Consider the following 21,106-nt stretch of genomic DNA (forward strand, 5'->3'; position numbering starts at 1 on the left):
ATGTGGTGTGTTTGACTAGTGTTTGCATGAGATGACTGTAATGGCTTGTTGAATGTTGTAACCTTATGATTGATATTGTATTCACTTATATGTAGAGACTAAGTTATATTCATATTTGGCTTGTGTTACGTGGTAATGTGGTATATATTAAATTATGCTGAAAGGGATCTTGAGTAAATGTGGATGTTTTAAATATTTAAAAATATAATTCGTGTTTCTACATTGTGACTAAAATGTGATTTTGTGAGAATGTGAAATTGTGAAAGTGTGTGAGGGCAAGTGGACTGCTCCGTACCGGACCAGAGAAGGGTGTTCTGTTCAGCTGTGGGACATATAGTTATTGTCCATAGTGGTGTATATTTAGTCACAATGTGGTGACATCTATACGATTGTGTGATTTGTTGGGGCCGAGTTTCCCTCTCATATCCAAGAAAAGTATTAGCTCTTTCCCCCCAATGCCAGCTAAGTGTGAAAATGGGATTTTTGTTGCAAATGGTTGTGTTTTATTATAAGGATAATTTTGAAAATTAAAAGTAATCATTTAATCGTTGTTGTTTCTGTGTTGTTCGCTTATTACATTCTATCTTATTGGGCTGTTAGCTCACTCCATTTAATATGACATTACAGAGGACTAGATTGGTGGTACGAGATGCAGCGAGTTTGAGGGTGACCCGAAGGTTTCTTTTAGTTTATTATTACTTTAGTAAATGATTGCCGAAGGTTTCTTTTAGTTTATTATTACTTTAGTAAATGATTGTAGTACGATGATGCTTCATGTAAACTCTGATAGAGTGATTTTGAATTTAAATTTTGGCAATCACCTTAGATTGTCATCAGTAGGTATTTTTGGGATATCTTATTTATGATTTAGTTATTTTATTTTGTTGAGACTTGAATTTTTACGAGTTCTAATAAGCTTGACTTTGGTGAATTTTATTGATCATTTGATCAACTGCCCGCGAGGGCTGTACCCTTACCTGTATCTGGGTTTTGGTTATGACAGAAGTACTTCCGGGAGGCCACTCGTGGGTTTGCCGATCAATTAGCTATCTGTTGTAGAGGAACACAACATCCTAGTCAGTTGGGTTTAATAAGCTATCCTAAATTTCAAATTTATTTCAAACTTTTAATGTTATAATTATCCTTGAGCAACTTATTGGTGGCTCAATTATGGATGGAGCGCTCCAAACTGGAGGCCGATCACAATGAAAATATTATCATGCATGGAATTCTCAAGTTGTTGCAAACGTCACTGGAGTACATTTGGATTGATACACATCAAACCTCAAAATCGTTTGAGTTATGAGAAGCTTAAGAAGTCTACAACATGAATCTGAAAATGAAATACTTAGAGTTGGAGAGATTAAAGTATGAAATTGATGTCAACCCAATCGATATCACCCACATACCCAACGATGAAGATCCACTTAGGGGATGGATTGAGGACACCGAAAAGGTTTTGGTAATGGATCAATTGTCTGAAGATCGATGAGAAACCACACCTGATCTACTTATAGAGGACACCGTTAGAGAGATATTTGAAGATTTGCCATTTGATGATGAAACACAAGCACCATCAGATGTACAAAAGGATGACAGTAGCTCCAATGATAGTCTCATTAGGAGTACGAGGTCAGGTGCTGCATATAGTGGAATCTAACAAGAAAGTGATGATGATCAAACCAAAGATGGTGATGCTGGTGGTGGAGGAGAAATAAATGTACAGGAACACCGTGGTATTGTGGTCACACCATGATATTGTGGTCAATCATCTCATAAAGGTTACAAGTGTTATCATCCACACACTCGAGGTATTGTGGTCACTATAGATGTTATATTTCATGAGACCATTGGCTACTATTCATAATGCCATCTTAAGGGGAGTAATCGGAGTATGGTGTCACCATTGAGGATGTGTCTATGCTTGCTCTGCCATTGTATCCACCATCATCCTCTGACGCTGCTCCAGATCAAGAGGAGGCTGGCACGAATATGGCTCAACCTCAATAGGAACAGACTATTGAGTTGAAATGAAGTTAACAGGTGACTCCCCTCTTCAAGTCTATTGGAGAACTCGCACCAAAAACAAGCAACTTGAGACCATTACCACTACAACACCTCTGCACATCCCATCGACATCCTTGAGTTCAGAGCCTACTCCAGAGCTTGATACTTCATCTAGTATAGTTTCTTTTCTTAAGCTACCTATTGCCCTTTGTAAAGGCACTAGAACTTGTACTCAACATCCCATATCTCATGTTGATTCTTATGATTCTCTTTCTACTCCTATAGTGCCTTCGTTTCTTCTCTCTCTTCTGTTCACATTCCTCAAAATTGACAAGAAGCTCTTAGAGATGAAAAATGGATGGAAACAATGATGGAAGAAATGAAAGCCTTACAAAAGAACTGTACATGGGATCTTGTAGTTTTTCCTCACGCGAAAAAGATCGATTGGTTGCAAGATGGGTATTTGTGGTTAAACAGTAGGTGGATGGCACAGTACATAGGTACAAAGCTAGACACTTGTGGTTGAAGGGTTCACCCAGACATTTAGAATTGACTACTAGGAGACCTTTGCTCCAGTTTCCAAACTAAACACTGTTAGGGTGTTATTGTCATGTGTTATGAATCTAGGATGGGATCTACAATAAGTTGATGTGAAGAATTTTTTCCTTAATGGAGAGCTTGAGGAGGAAGTATACATGGATATCCCATTAGGTTATTCTTATGAAAAAAAAACCCAGGGTAAGGTCTATAAATTGAAGTGCGCACTTTATGGCTTGAAGCAGTCACCTCGAGCATGGTTCGACAGGTTTCACAAGGCTATGGATTTTGTGGGTTATAAGCAGAGCAATATTGACCACACTTTGTTTTTATAAAAATATTTAGTGATAGGATCACCATTCTCATAGTCTATGTTGATGATATCGTGGTAATCAGAAATGATGATGATGAGGTGTGTCATCTGAAGGCTTTTCTTGGACGGGAGTTTGAAATAAAGATCTTGGAATACTAAAGATACTTAACTGGGATTGAAGTTGCTCGGTCTACAAAAGGCGTCTTTCTCTCCCAAAGGAAGTTTATCCTCGATATGTTGTCTGAAACTGGATTATTAGGTTGTCATCCTTCTAATATACCTATAAATGCCAATACAAGACTCAAGGATAAGGAGTGTGACCTGTTGACAAGGGTAGTTATCAGCATACATGGCCTGACATTGCTATTGTCGTGAGTCTAGTGAGTGAGTTCATACATGATCCTTATTCCTCTAATATGGATGTTGCCCTTCATATTCTTTGTTACTGAAGTTAGCTCTGGGAAAATGGATTCTTTTGTCTCCTAATGATCACCTTCAAGTTGAGGCTTATACATATGTTGATTGGGCCGGATCTCCTGACAATAATTCTATTTTAGGATATTTTTCTATTGTAGGTGCGAATATTGTCCCTCAATGCAGCAAGAAGCAAAACGTGGTGGCAAGGTCCAATGCTAAAGCAGAGCTCCAAACTATGGCACTAGGGATTTTTGAGTTGTTATGGCTTAGAAGCTTACTACAAGACCTTGGTGTTTACGTTTGTCTCCTTTTGATGTTATACTGTGATAACAAGGCTACTATTAGCATTGCCCACAACCCAGTTACCCAGTACAACATGACCGTACCATGCATGTGGAGATCGACAGACATTTCATCAAGGAGAAGTTGGATAATGGACTGATTTGTGTTTCCCATGTGAAGTCCAATAATCAGTTAGCTGATGTATTCACAAAGGGGAAAGTAGGGAAGTTTTTTCATCCGATTTTAGTCAAGTTAGGCATGTGTGACATCAATGCTCCAACTTGAGGGGAAGTGATGAATTATGTCATAAGGGTGCCGTAGGGGACATTCCTGGGAATTCCCCCTTCACCAACTATAATTAATGGTCAGTTGTTATGGGTGGGCAGTATTGTAATTATGTCTCCTCTTTTTATTATAAATAAAGGAGCTTGGATGGTCTTCTAATCTATCCAAGCATTACAGTATTAATTCAGCTGTTAACAAATTTTTACAAGTAAAGGCCTATTTATAGCTTTAACCAGCCTTGTTGCAAAATAGTAAGCAATGGAAAAGGAAAGCTCTAGGACAACGAAAATAGTCAATTAGGAAACAAACCTTCCAAATTGAAACAACTTGTTTGCTAAGAAAAATAACAAATAGTAACTAGGCTAGAAGGCTGAGTTTTGACCAGTCAACACAAGAAAACAAAAACCTACCGCTATGGAGAAATCAATAGAAACATTCTGCCCTTCTAGAAACTCAATTGGCCAGCTCAATGGGCTGGCTCGAATGGCCAGGGTTGGGGCTGGCTGGTCTGGTTCGATGGAACCAGCAGCTCCCTTCTTCCTCCTTCGATAGTGAAGCCCATACATGGGGTCAACTACATCATCACTTCCCCTTCTTTCAACGTCCTAATTGCTTTTTAAGCTTTAGTTTCCTTCCATTTCCCATAGTGCCCCTGCCCCCAACCTTTTACTCCTTTTAAACCCTTATTTTGTTGTTTTTCAAAGAATACCACCCATTAGTCCTATTTGCTTTACACCTTAATTTTATTTTTCCAGAATCACCCCCTCCAATGTCATCCACGTTAATGTGTTTAAGAGGTAACCTTCCTTTTATACCCCTCTAGTGCCCTTCATTTCCACTTTGTCCTTTTTTTTTGTTTAGTTCAAAGTATACCCTCTCCCCTAATACATTACACCACACTTCCTTCGTCCCTTCTCATATGGTTGATCTTCCATTTATTTACTGTTTTCCACTCCTTTTATTTTGAGCCTTCTATTGTTCAGTTAGGCCCTAGGCATGTATTCCCTTGTGTTTATGTTTAAAGTTCACTTGCCCAACAGAAAGCTTGCTGATTTGTTTCTTGATGAATGCAAAACGGCAGTTTTGTCTCACGATCTATGGTACAAATGCTATCAAATACAAACCAAATCATTATTAAGCCTGAAGATTATGTATTTGTCAAACTTTCTGTTTCTCAATATTGTGATGGTGCCTATTGTGAAGTATTAGAATCTTCTCAGCACATTATTCAATTGGGTCGAGAGTGATCAGAAGAACAAAATGGTGGTGTTGATCGTGATAAAAATTTGTGCACCCAACAATCTTTTACTTGCGCCAGACATTTGTTTTCAAGGATTGGTTGATGAAATATGCTTACAGTCAAAGAAAGTGGCAACCATCGGACAAACTGAATGGATCAACACAAGAGGAAGAGAGTTCGGATGTGGGACAACGAATAACGGCCAAAGGAGATGAGATGGTTATTATGGGTGAAGATACAAATATACAATAGACTCTACTATAGCAACAAGTGTTCACATTGAGTTCGTTCTTCCCCATGATTTTCCAACCATGGATGCAACCTCAAAGCTTTATATTTTGTTGCAGACAAGGAGCCGATTTCCCTTGTTCATGAGTTTCTCTTTCTACAATTTTACTAAATGCGTGGTCAAGTTTTTCTCAACATCAGGGAATTGAAGCAGGAACACTTCTTTGGACAAGGTTGAACATGAAGCCGGATCAAGATTGGGTCCAATCTTGGGTCTTTAGTCTAGTAGGATATCAGTAGTATATTTACTTATTTGGATTTATCTTCTAGTCTTGTTTTGAGTTTGAAACTTTGAATAGGCTAGCAAGTAGCAACGTTCAAGAACTCGTTTTGTTTTGAAGTTGAAATTTCGGCAAAATGGTGTAGTTTTCCCCATGTGTTTTGCTAGCCATTTTGGGGGGCCAATGGCTGAAGTTGCCGAAATTAGCAAAATGAGCTAAAAGAAATGACCAAGATGGCTGAAATTTTGACAAAATAGTGCATTTTTTATGCCGAATTTGACCGAGATGACTGAAATTATGTACTTTTATATTTTGTATGCCATTTCATCTCAATAAAAATAAATACCGAAATATCCGAGATTTTGGAGAGTTTTCGAACCTTGGCTAGTAGTAGAGTTTCATTACATTCCACTTCTAGAATTAGAATACGAGTGTTGTGATTTCTTTTATTTATACCGTGTAACCACGATAGTCTCTTCAATTATGAATTGAAGTTGAATTTGTACGTGTCAACCTATGTAACGTGTGTGAGCACCCCCCCCCTTCTTTTGTGCTTTCCGTCGCCCTGTTAACTGTTGTGTTTCATGTCAGATTTCCCCCTTTCCTCTAACTGGCCCTCCACCAATGTTTATTGCAATAATTTGTAAGACTACAAAGCTAAAAGTAGTATCTTTTGGAGATCTCCTCTCGCTTGATTTGAAATACAAAATCAACTCTAAACTCCTCTAAGGAAAAGCATCTTAAAATAATTTAATTCTTCAACATTTTAAAATATGCTTGGGACATCCTTATCCACGCTTTCTCTTCCCCCCTCATCGCCCTTGCTAGAAAGCTTCGTAACATCAAATATGCTCTTAAAATCTGGAACATCTCCATTGTAACATCTCATCCAAAGTGATAGAGGGCCGATAGGGGTAGGGAAGAATCCCTGAGATGACCCAGAGTTGCAGGGAAGGGAGAGAGGATTCACACAAGAGAAAGAGTGGGGTGGAAGAGAATCTCACATGCACACTAGCCCGTAGGCTCTTCACCAAAACCAATTTCAATTCAACCTTTCAATCTGATCTCTAATTGTCCAGTTACATGCATTCAAATAGAAAAAGAAATCCAATGTAAAATGAAACCTACTCTAATTTTTTGAAACACAAATTTATTGGAAACTAAACCTAATAGCTATCCCCTACTTAAAAAACCAAAAATAAAAGATTGTATGAAAATAGAAATAAAATCCTGAAAGATCCTACTAGCAAAGACCAAAACTGGATTGGTTCATCTCTATCTGGATATCAAGATCGGTGTGGATCGGTCCATGATTGTGCACCTACATCAATTCCCTCAGTGTTGAGAAAAATTTGTCCAAGAGTGGGAGAATCAGCACCAATCCATCGGCATTCATCCTTGCCTATATAAAGTCATCGATTAAACCATGATCGAATGGTATGAAATCCACAACATGAAGTTCGTTGGTGAAGTAGTGAATTGAAAAAATAAAATCAATCGGTTCACTAAAGAGATCAGCCAATTTAAATTTTTCCACAAGTTGTTCAACAACCAACAACACCATCTCATCATCCATCATTAGTTACTCAGCTTCTGGCTCATTCACCTGTTGCTCAATAGCTGAGATCAAGTAGTTAAAGGTAGAGTGCATACATTCAGATGTAACCAATGATTGGGCTTCGATGTCCTTACAATATCGTTAAATCTCATCGAGCTTCTCTCGTATCAGTCACATTTGCTGATGGATATCCAGTGAAAGATCTACATCCATTGTCTAGGTTTGTATTCAAATTTTTTATGGGCCCACTACGACAAGAGAGCACGTAAGTCAAAGAGTGAATGGCAAAAGAGTAGTTAAAAGGAAACAAATCCTAACTAACTCCTTACTCCTACGCATGGTATTACTTGGAAATAAAGACTTACAAAAATAAAATACTTCCAGCCCTTGTTGGACCAAAACCCTAGGCTGGACTGGTTCTTTTTAGCTCTTAGCTTCCAAGGCCAGTCCTGCTGGTCCAACTAGTTCAGTGCAGCTGTATTTACATCAACTCTCCTTTGAAAAGAACTCGATTCTGTCAAGTTAGGAAAAGGACCAAGGAGACCGTCTGAAGGAATATGCTCTTGAGGAATGATCTCACCATCTTCTTGAGCTTAATTTCTGGGTGATCTTTGGTAGGATGAAACTCCATAGTCTTGTTGTTGTTCGTGAAAGCATAATTGTTGGCATAGCCACAATGTTTTTCTTTATTGTCAAACAACCACAGTCAACCAAGAATGATATGCCACACCTTTAGAGGGAGGACGTCACATTGGACTATATCCTTAAATCCACCAAAAGAACATGTGACCAACACTCATCCATGATCGTACGATTAGTGTTGTTCACCAAACCAACCTTGTAGGGATTTTGGATGTGGCTCTGTCTTTAATCCCAGCTTACGAACGTCTTCAGAGATAACATTAGTGCAACTACCTCCATCAATGACCAAGGTTAACAGTTGATCATTGCATTTCACATGGGTCTGGAAAATACTATTACGGTCTCAATTTTCATCTTTAGTGACTTTCTGAGTGGTCAACACATGACAAATGACATAAAAAGGACGAGGGTCCTCATCAGTGGGAGTGTCATGGACTTTATCTGACACACGCTCTTCCTTTAAATCAACTGTTCAGAACCAAGTTGCTCTTCGGGAATAAAAGGTATAGGAAAACACTCACCAATAAAAGCAACAAAACGGCTAGGACATTGAGCATTAATGTCTAAATCCATCACACAAATAGCACCGAATTGTTAACTTTGTCACCTCAAAAAGTTTATCAGAACCATGCTAATGGGGAGAGTATGGATGAGTAGGACATGTCAAAAGCCTGTCGAGGTCGAGAATACAGCCGGCTAGGTCATGAAGATGCCATAGATGAAGCACTAGCATGTGGTCAATTGAATGGTTTTTCCTAGGGATATTGCAATGGCTGAATAGAACTAGGACCCCTAGGAAAAGTATAAGTAAAAGTTCTCCGATTGTATAGGCGTTTCAGACTTTCCTCAACCTAATATGCTACTTGAGCAGCATCTTCCATTGCAAGCAATTGACTGGATGCAAGGGTGGCACTAATTTGTGAGTGCAAAACGTTGCAGAATTATACTACCAATACTTCATTCCACTTAAACTCAGAACGAGTGGCAAAATAATAAAATCTAACAACATACTCTTCAACTGTCAGATTTTCCTACTTCAACTGTGCAAATCTGAGGTGCATGTTTTTCTTGTAATCAAGAGGCAAGAATCTAAGGTTCATGACTTAATGCATTTCAGCCCAAGTAGTGACTAACCCCAAATGCCTCAGTTTGGTTCAATTACTATTGCTTGACCCACCAAACTCGGGCCATGCCTTTTAGTTTAGTCTCTACAAATAAGACATTTCGGGCCTTAGTCAACCCAAACCATCTGAAGAATGTTTCTAAGTTGTGAATCCAATCAAGGTACAGTTCTGGATTGTTGTCCCCACAAAAGTCAAGAACATCCTATTTTGCGCTGCTCTTTCCGCTCCATAATCATCATATCGACAAGTTCCATATGGTGGTGGCGGTGATGGCGGTGGTGGTGGTAGTGGCGGTGGCGGTGTATAATGTTGTGGTGGTGGTAGTGGTGGCAATGGTGGTGTATGTTGTGGTGGTGGTGGATCTTGTGGGGTGATGTTGGAAGAATCGCCAAAATGAATGGAACTTTGCTGTATCTGCGGCCACCAATCGATCAATAGAAACTTGCATGGTTATCATCATTGTCTGAATGGAAGTGACAACTGTGGTGAGGTTATCGATATGTTCAGTGAGTGTCAATTTTGGAATCACTCACCATTTTAGGAATTGAACTGTTGAAGAACTTCACTATTGGCTACTATGAAGGGAAAAAAAAAAACAAAGAGTACACTAATGGCAGAACAGTAAATAAGTGGAAGTTTAGACAGGGTGGCAAAATTGTAATTAAGTATAAATCCTTAAGTGAATGGCAAGACCATAATTATGGAACTGTAACAAGAACATATGAATCTATGATGTTTATAATGTACGAAAGAGGCAGGGGTAAATATAGAAGCTAAATAAAAATTAACACAAGAGAATAAATAGAAGAAAAAAAAAAAAAAAAAAGGAAAAAAGGGAAAGAAGGAATCTAGATAGTTGGTAATCGACAAAAAGGGGAGTTTGAGATTAGAACCACAAAAAACCAAAGTTAGCACTCGAGAACCAAAAGGGTTTTTTTGTTCCGTCGAACCATGGAAATGGAAGCTAATAATTGTGTTGCAAAGGCAGTTCAATGAACTTGCTGTGATGGAGAAGGCTGACAAAAGGGCTCCCACAACCAGCGGTGGTGTTTCGACCCAACAGTGGAGTTGCAACTTCGAGGTGGGAACTTCAATCCAGGTGATGCAAATACAGCTGCACTTGCATGGTTGGACCAGCATGACCGGCTTTGGAAGCCAAGAGCTAAGAAGAATCGGTCTAAACCAAGGTTTTGGTTCAACAACGGTTGGAAATAATTAGTAGCTTATTTTATCTTTTATTTCATGCCTTTTATTTTCCAGATTTGAATGTAGGACTTAGGATTTCTTTCCTTTGCATTGGTTTCCTTTTATGGTTGTTTCCTAGTTTAGGCTAGATACTATTTCAGGTGAGTTTCTAATTTCATCTCTTTACTTTTCTATATATATAGGCTCTAACCAGTGGACAAGCTAGAGTGAATTAACTTGAATAAGAATTGGTATGATTTATGCACTGTGTGAGTGTGATTCCCTTCCTTCGTTCTCTCCCTATTCCACTTCTTTCCTAACCCATCTGTGTCTTACCGTCTCCCTCCTTCCATTACTTGCTGCCAAACAACAACAGCAGGGAAGCCCGAGAAAACTGTCTCTGTTGCAAAACAGAGAAGTCGGAACCCTCCCTGCTAGGGTCGAGTAACCCAAAAACTGCAAATAGAGAAGCGGAACCAGAGCGTCAACTGACCTCTTCTTTTTTTTCCAAAATCTCAATCGAAACACCCTCTCTAGGGTTCCGACAGCAAAAAAAAAAAAAAAAAAAAAAAAAAGGAGAGAGAGCAGTAGAGAGAGAAGATAGAACCAGAAGAAAAGAACAGAAGTTCAGAGAAGGAATAAGGAGACGAGACGAGAGAGTGAAAGACAGAACCAGCAGAATAAAAAGAAGAAGAAGATAGCATACCTGGTTTCAGACCTGTTGGTTGAAGCCCCCCTCCTCCATCGCCAATCACAACAACCCTTGGAACCACCGCTGCTTGCCCTCGCCAGAAGAAGAGCCCCTAGATATCATCCTTCTTCCTTGCCTCAGCCCCTTCCATTGTTGTAGGACGACTCTCTCACTGGTTCCCTATGTCGACAGCAACAATACCTTCATTGGTCTCCATCTCCATGAAGGAAGAACCCTTTTTCCAATAACCCCTTTTCCCCTCCTACAACTCCTCCTTTCAATCATTTTTTTTTTTTGTTTTCCTATGCTGCCCTTCCATTCTTTTCTATTTCCTTTAATCCCATATCTAATTCTAATTCCCAAGTTACCCTAATATACGTTGCAATTGTATTTCTTATCCAAATCCCCATATTACAGTATTGTCATTCACTTGTAAATCTCTTTTAACTACATTTCTACCATTCCTTTTTAAATTTTCATCTATTTACTATTTTTCCATTACCTGCGAGTATTCTTTGTTTATCATCACTACGGTAGCAAATATTGAAGTTATCCAACAGCTGAACTCCTATAAAGGAGAAACTGATACAAAAATTGATGCGCTCACTACTGCTGTCACTTCCCTTTAGACAATGATGGAATCTATGCAAGTTTCTATTGATCGATTGGTGGCTACAGATAGAGGAAAGGGTCCCATTCAATCTGGGGATTCTTTCAACACCGTTCCACGGGATCTATCACTACCACTATCACCACCGCCACCACATCATACACCACCACCACCACCTCCACCACCATATGGAACTGGTCGATATGATGGAGCGGAACAAGCAGCAAAATTAGATGTCCTTGATTTTTATGGAGATAACAATCCAGAACTGTACCTTGACTGGATTCACAGCTTATGAACATTCTTCATATGGTATGGATTGACTAAGGCCCGAAAAATCTTATTTGTAGAGGCTAAACTGAAAAAAACACAGCCCGAGTCTGGTGGTCAAGCAACAGCAACAGAACTGAATCTGAGGCATTGGTTTAGTCATTACTTGGGCTGAAATGCATGAAGTCATGAACCGGAGATTTTTGCCTCCTGATTACAAGCAACGCATGCACCTCAGGTTTGCACAGTTGAAACAAGAAAATCTAACCGTTGAAGAATATGTTGTTACTTTATTATCGTGCCACTCGTTCTAGTTTTGAGTGGGACGAAGAACTATTGGTGGCACAATTCCACAATGGTTTGCACCCTCAACTTAATGTTGCCCTTACATCTAGTCGACTGACTACCTACAATAAAAGATGTCGTACAAGTAACGTATCAGGTTGAGGAAAGTCTGAAATGCTCATACAGTCGGAGAAATTTTGCAGATGCTTTCCCTCGAGGTACTAGTTCCATTCCGCAACAGCCTCCTACCCAGGAAAGGTCATTTAGTAAACCACAGGCGAGTGCTTCATCTATGGCATCTTCACGACTTAGCCAGCCATATTATCCACCTCGACGTAATTTAGAGATGTCATCTTCACGGACTAATCGTCCATACTCCCCTCCTTGCCGTGGTTCAGACAGACCTTACTCCCAACCTCAGCGTGGTTATGACAGGAACTCAGTATTTCCAAAGGAGGCTATTCAATGTTTCACTTGCAAGGGGTACGGGCATCAAGCTAATCAATGTCCTAGCCGGTTGTTAGCGTACATGGACAAGGACAATTTTATATCCTATGTACCAAAAGAGCAATCGAAAACAGGAATAGTAAATCTGGAGGTTGAGTGTGATTGTGAGCCTAGTGAGATTAATGATGGTGAGCGTCAACCGTTCTAGTTATCCGTCCTCTTTTGACTACACAGAAGGTTCCCGAGGAGGACGATTGGCGTCGTAATAGTATCTTTCAGACCATAGTGAGATGCAATGATAGCCTGTGTAATGTGGTGATCGAGCCTGGCAGTTGCACCAATGTTGTAGCTAAAGATGTTGTTCACAAGATGGGCCTGAAAATGAAGCCTCATCCAAACCCCTACAAGGTTGGGTGGGTGAACAACAATAATTTGAAAATTAATGAAAGATGTTTGCTCACTTATTCCATTGGTGGACTGATTGATTAGGTGCAATGTGATGTTCTTTCTTTAAAAGTCCGTCACATTCTTTTGAGGCGCTGATGGCTGTTCGACAAGAAAGCCAAGCGCTGTGGACATGAGAATACATACTCCTTTCAGCATGGTGGACTTGAGATGAAGTTTCTTCTGACAAAGAATCTTCCCCCTCTCAAACTCAAGAGGACAGTTGGTACTTTTCTCCTCAACCGCATCGACTCTGACGGTATTCTTGGACCTCATACAAACTCGATGGAGTCGAGTTATTTTTAGAGGAGAGATGATGCAAATACAGCCGCACTTGCATGGTTGGACCAGCATGACCGGCTTTGGAAGCCAAGAGCTAAAACGAACCGGTCCAACCCAAGGTTTTGGTCCAACAAGGGTTGGAAATAATTAGTAGCTTATTTTTTCTTTTATTTCATGCCTTTTATTTTCCAGATTTGAATGTAGGACATAGGATTTCTGTCCTTCACATTGGTTTCCTTTTATGGTTGTTTCCTAGTTTAGGCTAGATACTATTTCAGTTAAGTTTCTAATTTCATGTCTTTATTTTTCTATATATTGGCTATAACCGATGGACAAGTTAGAGTGAGTTAATTTGAATGAGAATTAGTATGATTTATGCACTGTGTGAGTGTGTGATTCCCTTCCTTCCGTCCTGTTACTCTGATCTTCCCTTTATTCCCTTAAGCCCTACATCACCAGGTATGTCTTCTTCCTTTCTTTCCTTTTGCTCGAAATCTCTCACTTTCTCTTCTTCTCACTATCTCCCTCTCTCTCTCTTTTCTTTTTTTCCTCGAACCCTAGCAAGGAGGGGTTTCCGATTGAGGCAAAGAGGGAAAAGGAGAGGCAGTGGGGTTTTGCTAGGGTAGAATCGAACGGAGGATGGGTTCTAGCTTTTTTTTGTTTTTCTATTACAGGCTTACAGCAAGGAAAAGGATTGGCTGGTTAGGGGTCGAAGGGACGTACAAAGGGGGTTTATGGAAGGGGTAGGGCTACTACGAGAGGATGGGGAAGGAATGGGGATCCTTCGTGTGATACCCTACTTTTAAAACCTGGTTTACTTAGAAGGTTGACTCGGTTTAACCATGCAGGACCCAAACCAGAGAGGGTTAAGGTGGGTTCCCTATGGACCATGATGGCAAGGGTAACTTTGAACACAGGTTGGCCAGACAAGTCCAAGTCAGTGCCAAAGGAGACGGGTGTACCCAAGCCATGTACATGCACGTATCATAAGGCCATGTACAGGTAATGCTGGTATGTAGCCGTATCCTAAAGTGTATACGTATTATATATCTTGCGCTGAGAGTGAGATATATGCTGAGAGTCGAATTCTATCGAAATCTCAATTGTTTGGCTAAGTTTTGACCAACAAGTGGGCGGTCACAGGTGGGCGAACCCGCCCACCAGTGTGACCCACCCATGTGATTACTAAATATTGTCTAGTATAAATAGTACTTATTGTTTTTCTTTTTCTCATTTAATGCCTTAAAGAGTGGGTGAGAAAAGTAAAGAAGAGAGAGAAAAGAAAGGAAGAAAAGAGAACGAAGAAGAAGAAAGGAAAAGAAAAAGAGGAAGAAATGATTTTAAGCGACGCCGAGGTTTTATCTTCTCATTCCGGCACCGGAAAAGTGATCCCCAACACGGGACCTACGATTTGAGGTCAGTGAAGGCTATACTTCTTAAACTTTCACAAAACCCCAAGTGAAACCCTTGATTTGGGTAGAGTTCCATGAGATCTTGTTAATCCCACTTGAGATGATGAATCTAAGGTTTAATAGATGGTCTATGTGTTGATTTTGAAGGTTTAAAGAAGTGTTTGCAAGATTTGAGAAGCATTGGCGATTTCTTGAATTAAGAGGTGATTTTGGGATTTTGGAGAGTTCTTGAGCAAAGAAGGTAAGATTGCTTTTCAATCCTTGAATCTAACTTAGATCTAGGTTAGAATCATCTTATGAGACCTTAGATTTGTGGAAAATGTGATTGGAGTAGCCCCATTTGGTTTTCCCAAGGTTAAGGAGTGCTTTAAGAGAGAAAAACAATTTTTGCACCAACAGGCGGGTGAACCCCCCACCTGTAGGGGCCCGCCTGTTGGGGCAGAACCTTAATCCCAACAAGTGGGCGAAGACCGGCGGGCGAACCCGCCCATCTGTAGGGGCCTGCCTGTTGGGGCAGAACCTTAATTCCAACAGGCAGGCGAGGACCAGTGGGCTATCTGGCCCGCCTATTGAACCGATGGGCGAGGACCGATGGGCGAGGACCGATGGGCGAGGACCGGTGGGCTATCTGGCCCGCCTGTTGAACTAGTGAGCGAAGACCGGTGGGCTATCTGGCCCGCCTGTTGGACCGGTGGACGAAGACAAGTGGGCTGTCTGGCCTGCCTGTTGGCCCACCAGTCAGATTTTTTAGCCCGAATGGGCCCAAAACGGGTGGGCAACCTTCATTTTATGATTTTAAATATGATTTAAACCTCGTTAGTTTTGAACCCAAGGTGGTGAAATGCTAACCTCATTCGCTTATGATAGGTTCCACTAGAATTTACATTTCTCACGCTGGATTTCACTCGTACCGAACGTGAGATTTTATACCTAACAAGTGGGGAGAGGACATTTGACTTCATTTTAAGGCGTGCTTTTGCATCATTAAATTGTATCTAGACTAGCCGTGTCATTATGCAAATTTTGTGTAGATTAGTCATCCTCGTATGACATTTGCACGCATTGTTTGTGCATTCTAAACAAATGATTTATGATATGTGTGTTGTGTTTTACATTCTCAATGCTAAATGATTGATGTGTTTATGTGATGAATGGTTGGATTACTGTGCACGATGCATTATTAGACCAGACGCCGTAGTCGATTTGAAAACGAGTGCATTGGTGGCCCGTGGTATGGGAGCCGGTGGCACTATGCAATCGTACTTTGTCATATAGGAGCATGCGGTTTAGGATTATCATTCCCTATGCTACGACCCTTCCCAACAGGGGTTGAGGTGTTGGGTTATCACTTGGGAAGAAGCAGTGGTCACGATTGTCGAGTCACTGTGACGGTTAGACATACGCCCGGCTGGTCATTAGGACAGTCGACAACCTTAGTGGTATATTCAAGAGGGCCAATCGTACTGCTTTAAAATTGCCGGGGTCAGCACCTTTACATTTCTGTCATTTACTTTTATGTTGAGAGCCGGTGGTCAGCATGCTTTACTTTTCTGAGTACTCACGGTGGGCCTTCTCCGACAACCCTATGAGCGTATCGCAGGATGGAGTTCGCGACTCGTACCCAGGGCATACACGCACTGTGGTTGTGAGTAGCACATAACCTAAGACTTAGTAATGTTGTTTAGGTGGATAAAATTTAAAATGAATTGCATTGCATATAGTGCATATAGATGTGACTGTTTGTGTGGTATTTCTTTTCATTTACTGAGCTAGTGAGCTCATCCCACGTGCACACCTCTTTTAGATGATTTTGCAGGTCACCCGCCTGAAGATCAGGAGTCAGGCCCCACAGTCAAGTTTCCTGTTGAGGATTGGTGGGTCCCTGAGGAGTATGAGCATGGTGCTGATTGCATGTGCGAGGGCTGTGCTGCGGGACCGCAGTAATGACACCGTACAGGATTTCGCTTTTTGATTTTTGATGACCTCCACTTTTGTGTACTTGATATGTAAATTGTTATTCTTTTTGTGTAAATATCATGCCTGCAGGCCCACATGTACTTAGCTATATACTACAATTTGGGTATCAAGTATATTGGGGATATTTATATTGGGGATATTTACAGGTAATTTAAGTCTTCTGCTGAACTTTTGAACACTTATCTTAGATGTGGGTATGCTGTGGTGAGGTACTGTATCAAATGATCCTGGCAGGTTTTGGGTTAACCGGAGTTAATTCGGTCACCGGTCCGGTTCTGTGTGAATGGGGTGTGACACCTCGGCTTTGTTAGCAAGTTGATGGACGGCCGGTAAGGATAGGAAAGAATCCCTGAGATGATTCAGAGTTGCAGAGGAGGGAGAGAAGATTCACACAAGAGAAAGGGGAGGAAGAGAATCACACACCACACTAGCCCGCAGGCTCTTCACCAAAACCAATCTCAATTCATTCTTTTAATATGATCTCTAATTGTCCGGTTACATGTATTTAAATAGAAAAAGAAATCCAACATTAAAAATAAACCTGCTCTAATTTGGAAATTCAAATTTATTGGAAACTAAATCCTAATAGTTATCCCCTACTAAAGCTAATGAAAATTAAAGATTACATGAAAATAGAAATAAAATCATAAAAGATCTTACGAGCCAAAGACCCAAATTGGATCAATTCATCTAAGTCTGGATATCCAGATGGGGGTGGGTTGGTCCACAGTTGTGCACTTGCATCATAGAGTGTCAACTTGCAAACAAGAGCCAGAGGCCATTCAAGCTAGGCACCAATCCGACCTCCATAACCCTTTCGTAGTTGTCGAAGAAAACTCGATCTCCACCGAATTCGCCTCCCTCCTTGCTAAGAATAGAGCTCTAGAATCAAATGGCTTGAATTTGGGGACTCCAATTCGGCTTTTTTCCACATATCCCTAAAAGCTAGAACAAATGTCAACTGCATTCCTATGCTCACTTCCATTGTTTCATCCCCCTCCCTCTCCTCCTGATCCTTTCCCTCCAGATCTTCTCAATAAATTCATCCCTAGACGTCTTATTTATTCCCTCCATCCACTCCCTATGATGACGAGATCCTGGCTGCCATCCTTTCCCTAAAACCCAACAAAACCCTCAAACTTGATGGCTTCAATATGGGATTCTTCTCATTTTTTTGGGATATCATTAGGTCAGATCTCATTTTCAACATCCACAACTTCCTCAACCACAACCAGATCAAAGGGATTAATCAAACTTTCCTATGCTTCATTCCTAAAAAATAATGTGCTTCCTCAATGACTGACTTCAGAACTATCTCCCATGCTATCTCCTGCACAGGTTTATAGCAAAAATCCTTACCAACTAAATCCAATCGGTCGTTGACTCTCCAGTCAGGGCCAATCAGCCGGCTTTTATTGTTGAAGGAAGCATCACTGATAACATCATCCTACGCCATTAGATTGTCGACATTTCAATAGGAAATCCCACTCCTCTACCTCCCTCAAGATTGACATCTACAAAGCGTTTGACTCCATTAAATGGTTTTTCATCTCCAGAGTCCTACTTCAAATGTCCTTACCCCTTGTCTTTGTCCATCCTGCATCTCCTCTCTCTGCATCTCTGTCCTTGTGAATGGAAGCCCGACGGGCTTCTTCACTTTATTCGTGGGTATTAGATAAGGTTGTCCTTTATCCCCTTTCCTCTTCTTCTTATTGCTTAAAGTTCTTTCCAGATCCATCCAATCCTCCACCGACCAACACTTTGTCTCCCCCATCCCGAAATGCAAATTTCTTTCACTCCCTCACTTAGCTTTCACCGATGATCTCATGATCTTCTCGAAAGTGATCCCGATTCCATTTCCTCCATTATGTCCTCCCTCCGCCTCTTTGAAAATCTTTTTAGGCTCCATATCAACCTCCGTAAATCCCATCTCTTCCTTTCTGGTGTCTGACATCTCTAAAGCCCGTCTATAATAGCTTACCATCTTCGCACTTGGCTTTCTTCGGGTCAAGTACTTAGGGCTACCCCTCATCACCGCCAAGCTCATTGCACATTATTGCTCCCCCATGCTTGATCTAATGAGGAAAAGACCTCAACTTTGGAAAGTTAGATTCCTCACTTATGTTGATCGCCTTGAGCTTGCTAGATCAGTCATCCAATCAATGTATCTTTTCTAGGTCTAGAATTTTCGTTCTCCCCAACTCCACCCCATCAAAGCTATTGAGTCCCTTCTTTGCTCCTTCCTTTGGAAAGGAGGTGAGATTCTTCCAAATTCCTTCACCCTATCAGTTAGGCTTTGGTGTGCCTTCCTAAAGCTGAAGGAGGTCTAGGCCTGAGAAGAATTAAGGAAGTTAACACTGCTGGCATCCTTAAGCTAATCTGGAAGATTGCTTCTAAACACAAAAGTATCTGGGTCTCTTGGGTCTATTCCTCCCCTTTAAAGAATGATTCCCTCTAGACGTCCCTCCCTCTGTTGATTCCTCTTGAGTCTTGCGCAATATTCTTCGCATTAGACCCAAGGCTCTGGAGACTGGAGGCCATCACTTATTCCATTGGTAACGGCTCCTCAACCTCCCTCTGGCTCAACCTTTGGCATCCTTCCAGGGTGCTCCTATCAGTTGTTAGCCCTAGGACTGTTTACATCTCTGGTTTAATTCAATCCGCCATTGTTGATGCCATCCTCATTGATGGTGTTTGGTCCCCTGTCAATTCTCCCCCCTCTTGCAGATATCTAGTCTGCCCTGCCCCTCTCCTTCCGGGTCACCGTGGTAGAAATGATAAAATCCCTTGGCTCCCCTCTTCTTCAAGCTTATTCAACTCTGCCTCCGCTTGGGATTTTGTCTGTTCTAAAGGCCCCCTTGTGTCTTGGCATAAGATCATCTGGTTTAAAAGCCACATCCCCCGTTAGAGTTTCACTGCTTGGCGAGCCATTTTCAACTTGTAACAAGCCATCTTTTCTCATCTATCGGCACATCCAGGTACCCTCCACTTGTCGTCTTTGTTGGAATGGTACTAAAGATGTTGACCATATTTTTTTTTTTTCTCCTGCCCTTTCTCCTCCATCTGAAAAAGGGTCCTCAGTTGTTGGCCTACTAGAGGAAGAGTGCTCCGCCTTAGTAGAGAATGGATCTGGATTGATATGAATTTTGCTGGCTCATCCATTTGTGATACCACTGCAAAGCTATCTTTTGTGCTACCATCAGTCATATCTAAATGGAGAGGAGTTTGAGTAGATGGACCTCCAAGTCTCACTCTTTTGATAGGATTAAGAATGCCATCTACTTCGACGTTAGCTAGCCTCTCTCCACCCCCACCCTATTAGAAATTCCCCAAGGAACAGGCTTGTTGTCGTCTCTTAGGGTCTCCCCTCCACCATTCTCTCCCTCCCCCCTTAACTGTTTTTGTTCACCCTTTTCGGTTTGTGGCCTTTTTGCCTTAAGCTAGTTCCCCACCCCTAATGCTTTTGGGTGTGTTCTTTTTCTGCTTGTCCCCCCCCCCTTTCCCCTTTCCCCTTTCCCCTTTCCCCTTTCCCCTTTCCACTTTCCCCTTTCCCCTTTCCCCTTTCCCTTTTTTATTCCCCTTGTATATTCGTCTTCTTCTTGGTAATGAATTGAATTATTGATCCCAAAAAAAAAAAAAAATTCAATTAAGCAACACAATCCTGGATTAAATAGCAAAATTATGAAACAACTGTAAAGCTAGAGATAAAACATAAGGAAAAGCACTTGGTAACATTTTAAATCAGAATATATCAACTCATAAGAATGGATTTACTAACCATTAATATTGACCAACAAGAAGATGACCACAAAAATCCAAAGATACCAACTGCAACACAAGGAATAAGAAGTCAAATGAGAGGCACAGAAAGAATCATGGAGAGAAAAGGGCAAATAAGTAAAACATGTGCTTCAAAAGTTCAAACATAAAAGAAAACATGGAAGTTAAACAAACAACAACAGAAATCTTTACAACAAACAAGCACATTCAGGGGAACATTTACCTTATTCCGACGACTTTCTTAAAATCAGCTTCAAGGCAACGTATCATGTACTTGTGAAAGTTAAACTTTGGGTTTCCCCTGCAATGAGTCTACAACAAAAACTATTTAAAAGTCAAAGACAAGGATAGTAATTAAAAGATCTGAACGGAAAATATTATTCATATGGAATAGTTTACCCTAATGAAACCCAGCCTTAGTGTCATATAATCTGATTTGGTCACAGATCCATAAAATTGCTTGACGAAAGAATGCTGAACAAATAACAGTGTGTTAGAACATCATTATATATAGTGAACAATATACAGTCCATCCCATCCCAATGGGTATTTTGGAAAAAGTCATAAATTACAACAGGTAATAAGAAACCCAAGCTCTAGTTTATTTCAAAGATATACATACATAGGACCTTTTTTTTTTTTTTTTTTTTTTTTATGAATAAATAAATTCATTACCAAGGAGATAAGAATATACGAAGGGGGGAGAGGAGGCTTAAGCCAACCCAGAGGCAGAAAAACACAACAAAGCAACAAGCTATACTAAGCCAGCAGGACCAAAAGGGATACAGCCAAATTTTTTTTTTTTTTTG

The 21,106-nt window shown here is 40.7% G+C and overlaps 1 protein-coding gene across 2 annotated transcripts in view; it reads right to left on the bottom strand.

Moving 5' to 3' along the window:
- LOC122070225 (MLO-like protein 1) overlaps window positions 1-21,106 on the bottom strand; it is a 102,764-nt gene that overhangs the window by 27,930 nt on the left and 53,728 nt on the right. For both annotated transcript variants that reach the window (XM_042634351.1, XM_042634350.1), the window contains exons 7-9: window positions 20,697-20,771; window positions 20,521-20,609; window positions 20,296-20,345 (exon numbers count right to left, since the gene is read on the bottom strand). In XM_042634351.1, the coding sequence (XP_042490285.1) occupies window positions 20,296-20,345; window positions 20,521-20,609; window positions 20,697-20,771 (214 nt within the window). The remainder of the gene's footprint in view (window positions 1-20,295; window positions 20,346-20,520; window positions 20,610-20,696; window positions 20,772-21,106) is intronic.

Source organism: Macadamia integrifolia, unplaced genomic scaffold (assembly GCF_013358625.1).
Source record: "Macadamia integrifolia cultivar HAES 741 unplaced genomic scaffold, SCU_Mint_v3 scaffold86, whole genome shotgun sequence".
Classification (NCBI taxonomy): Eukaryota; Viridiplantae; Streptophyta; class Magnoliopsida; order Proteales; family Proteaceae; genus Macadamia; species Macadamia integrifolia.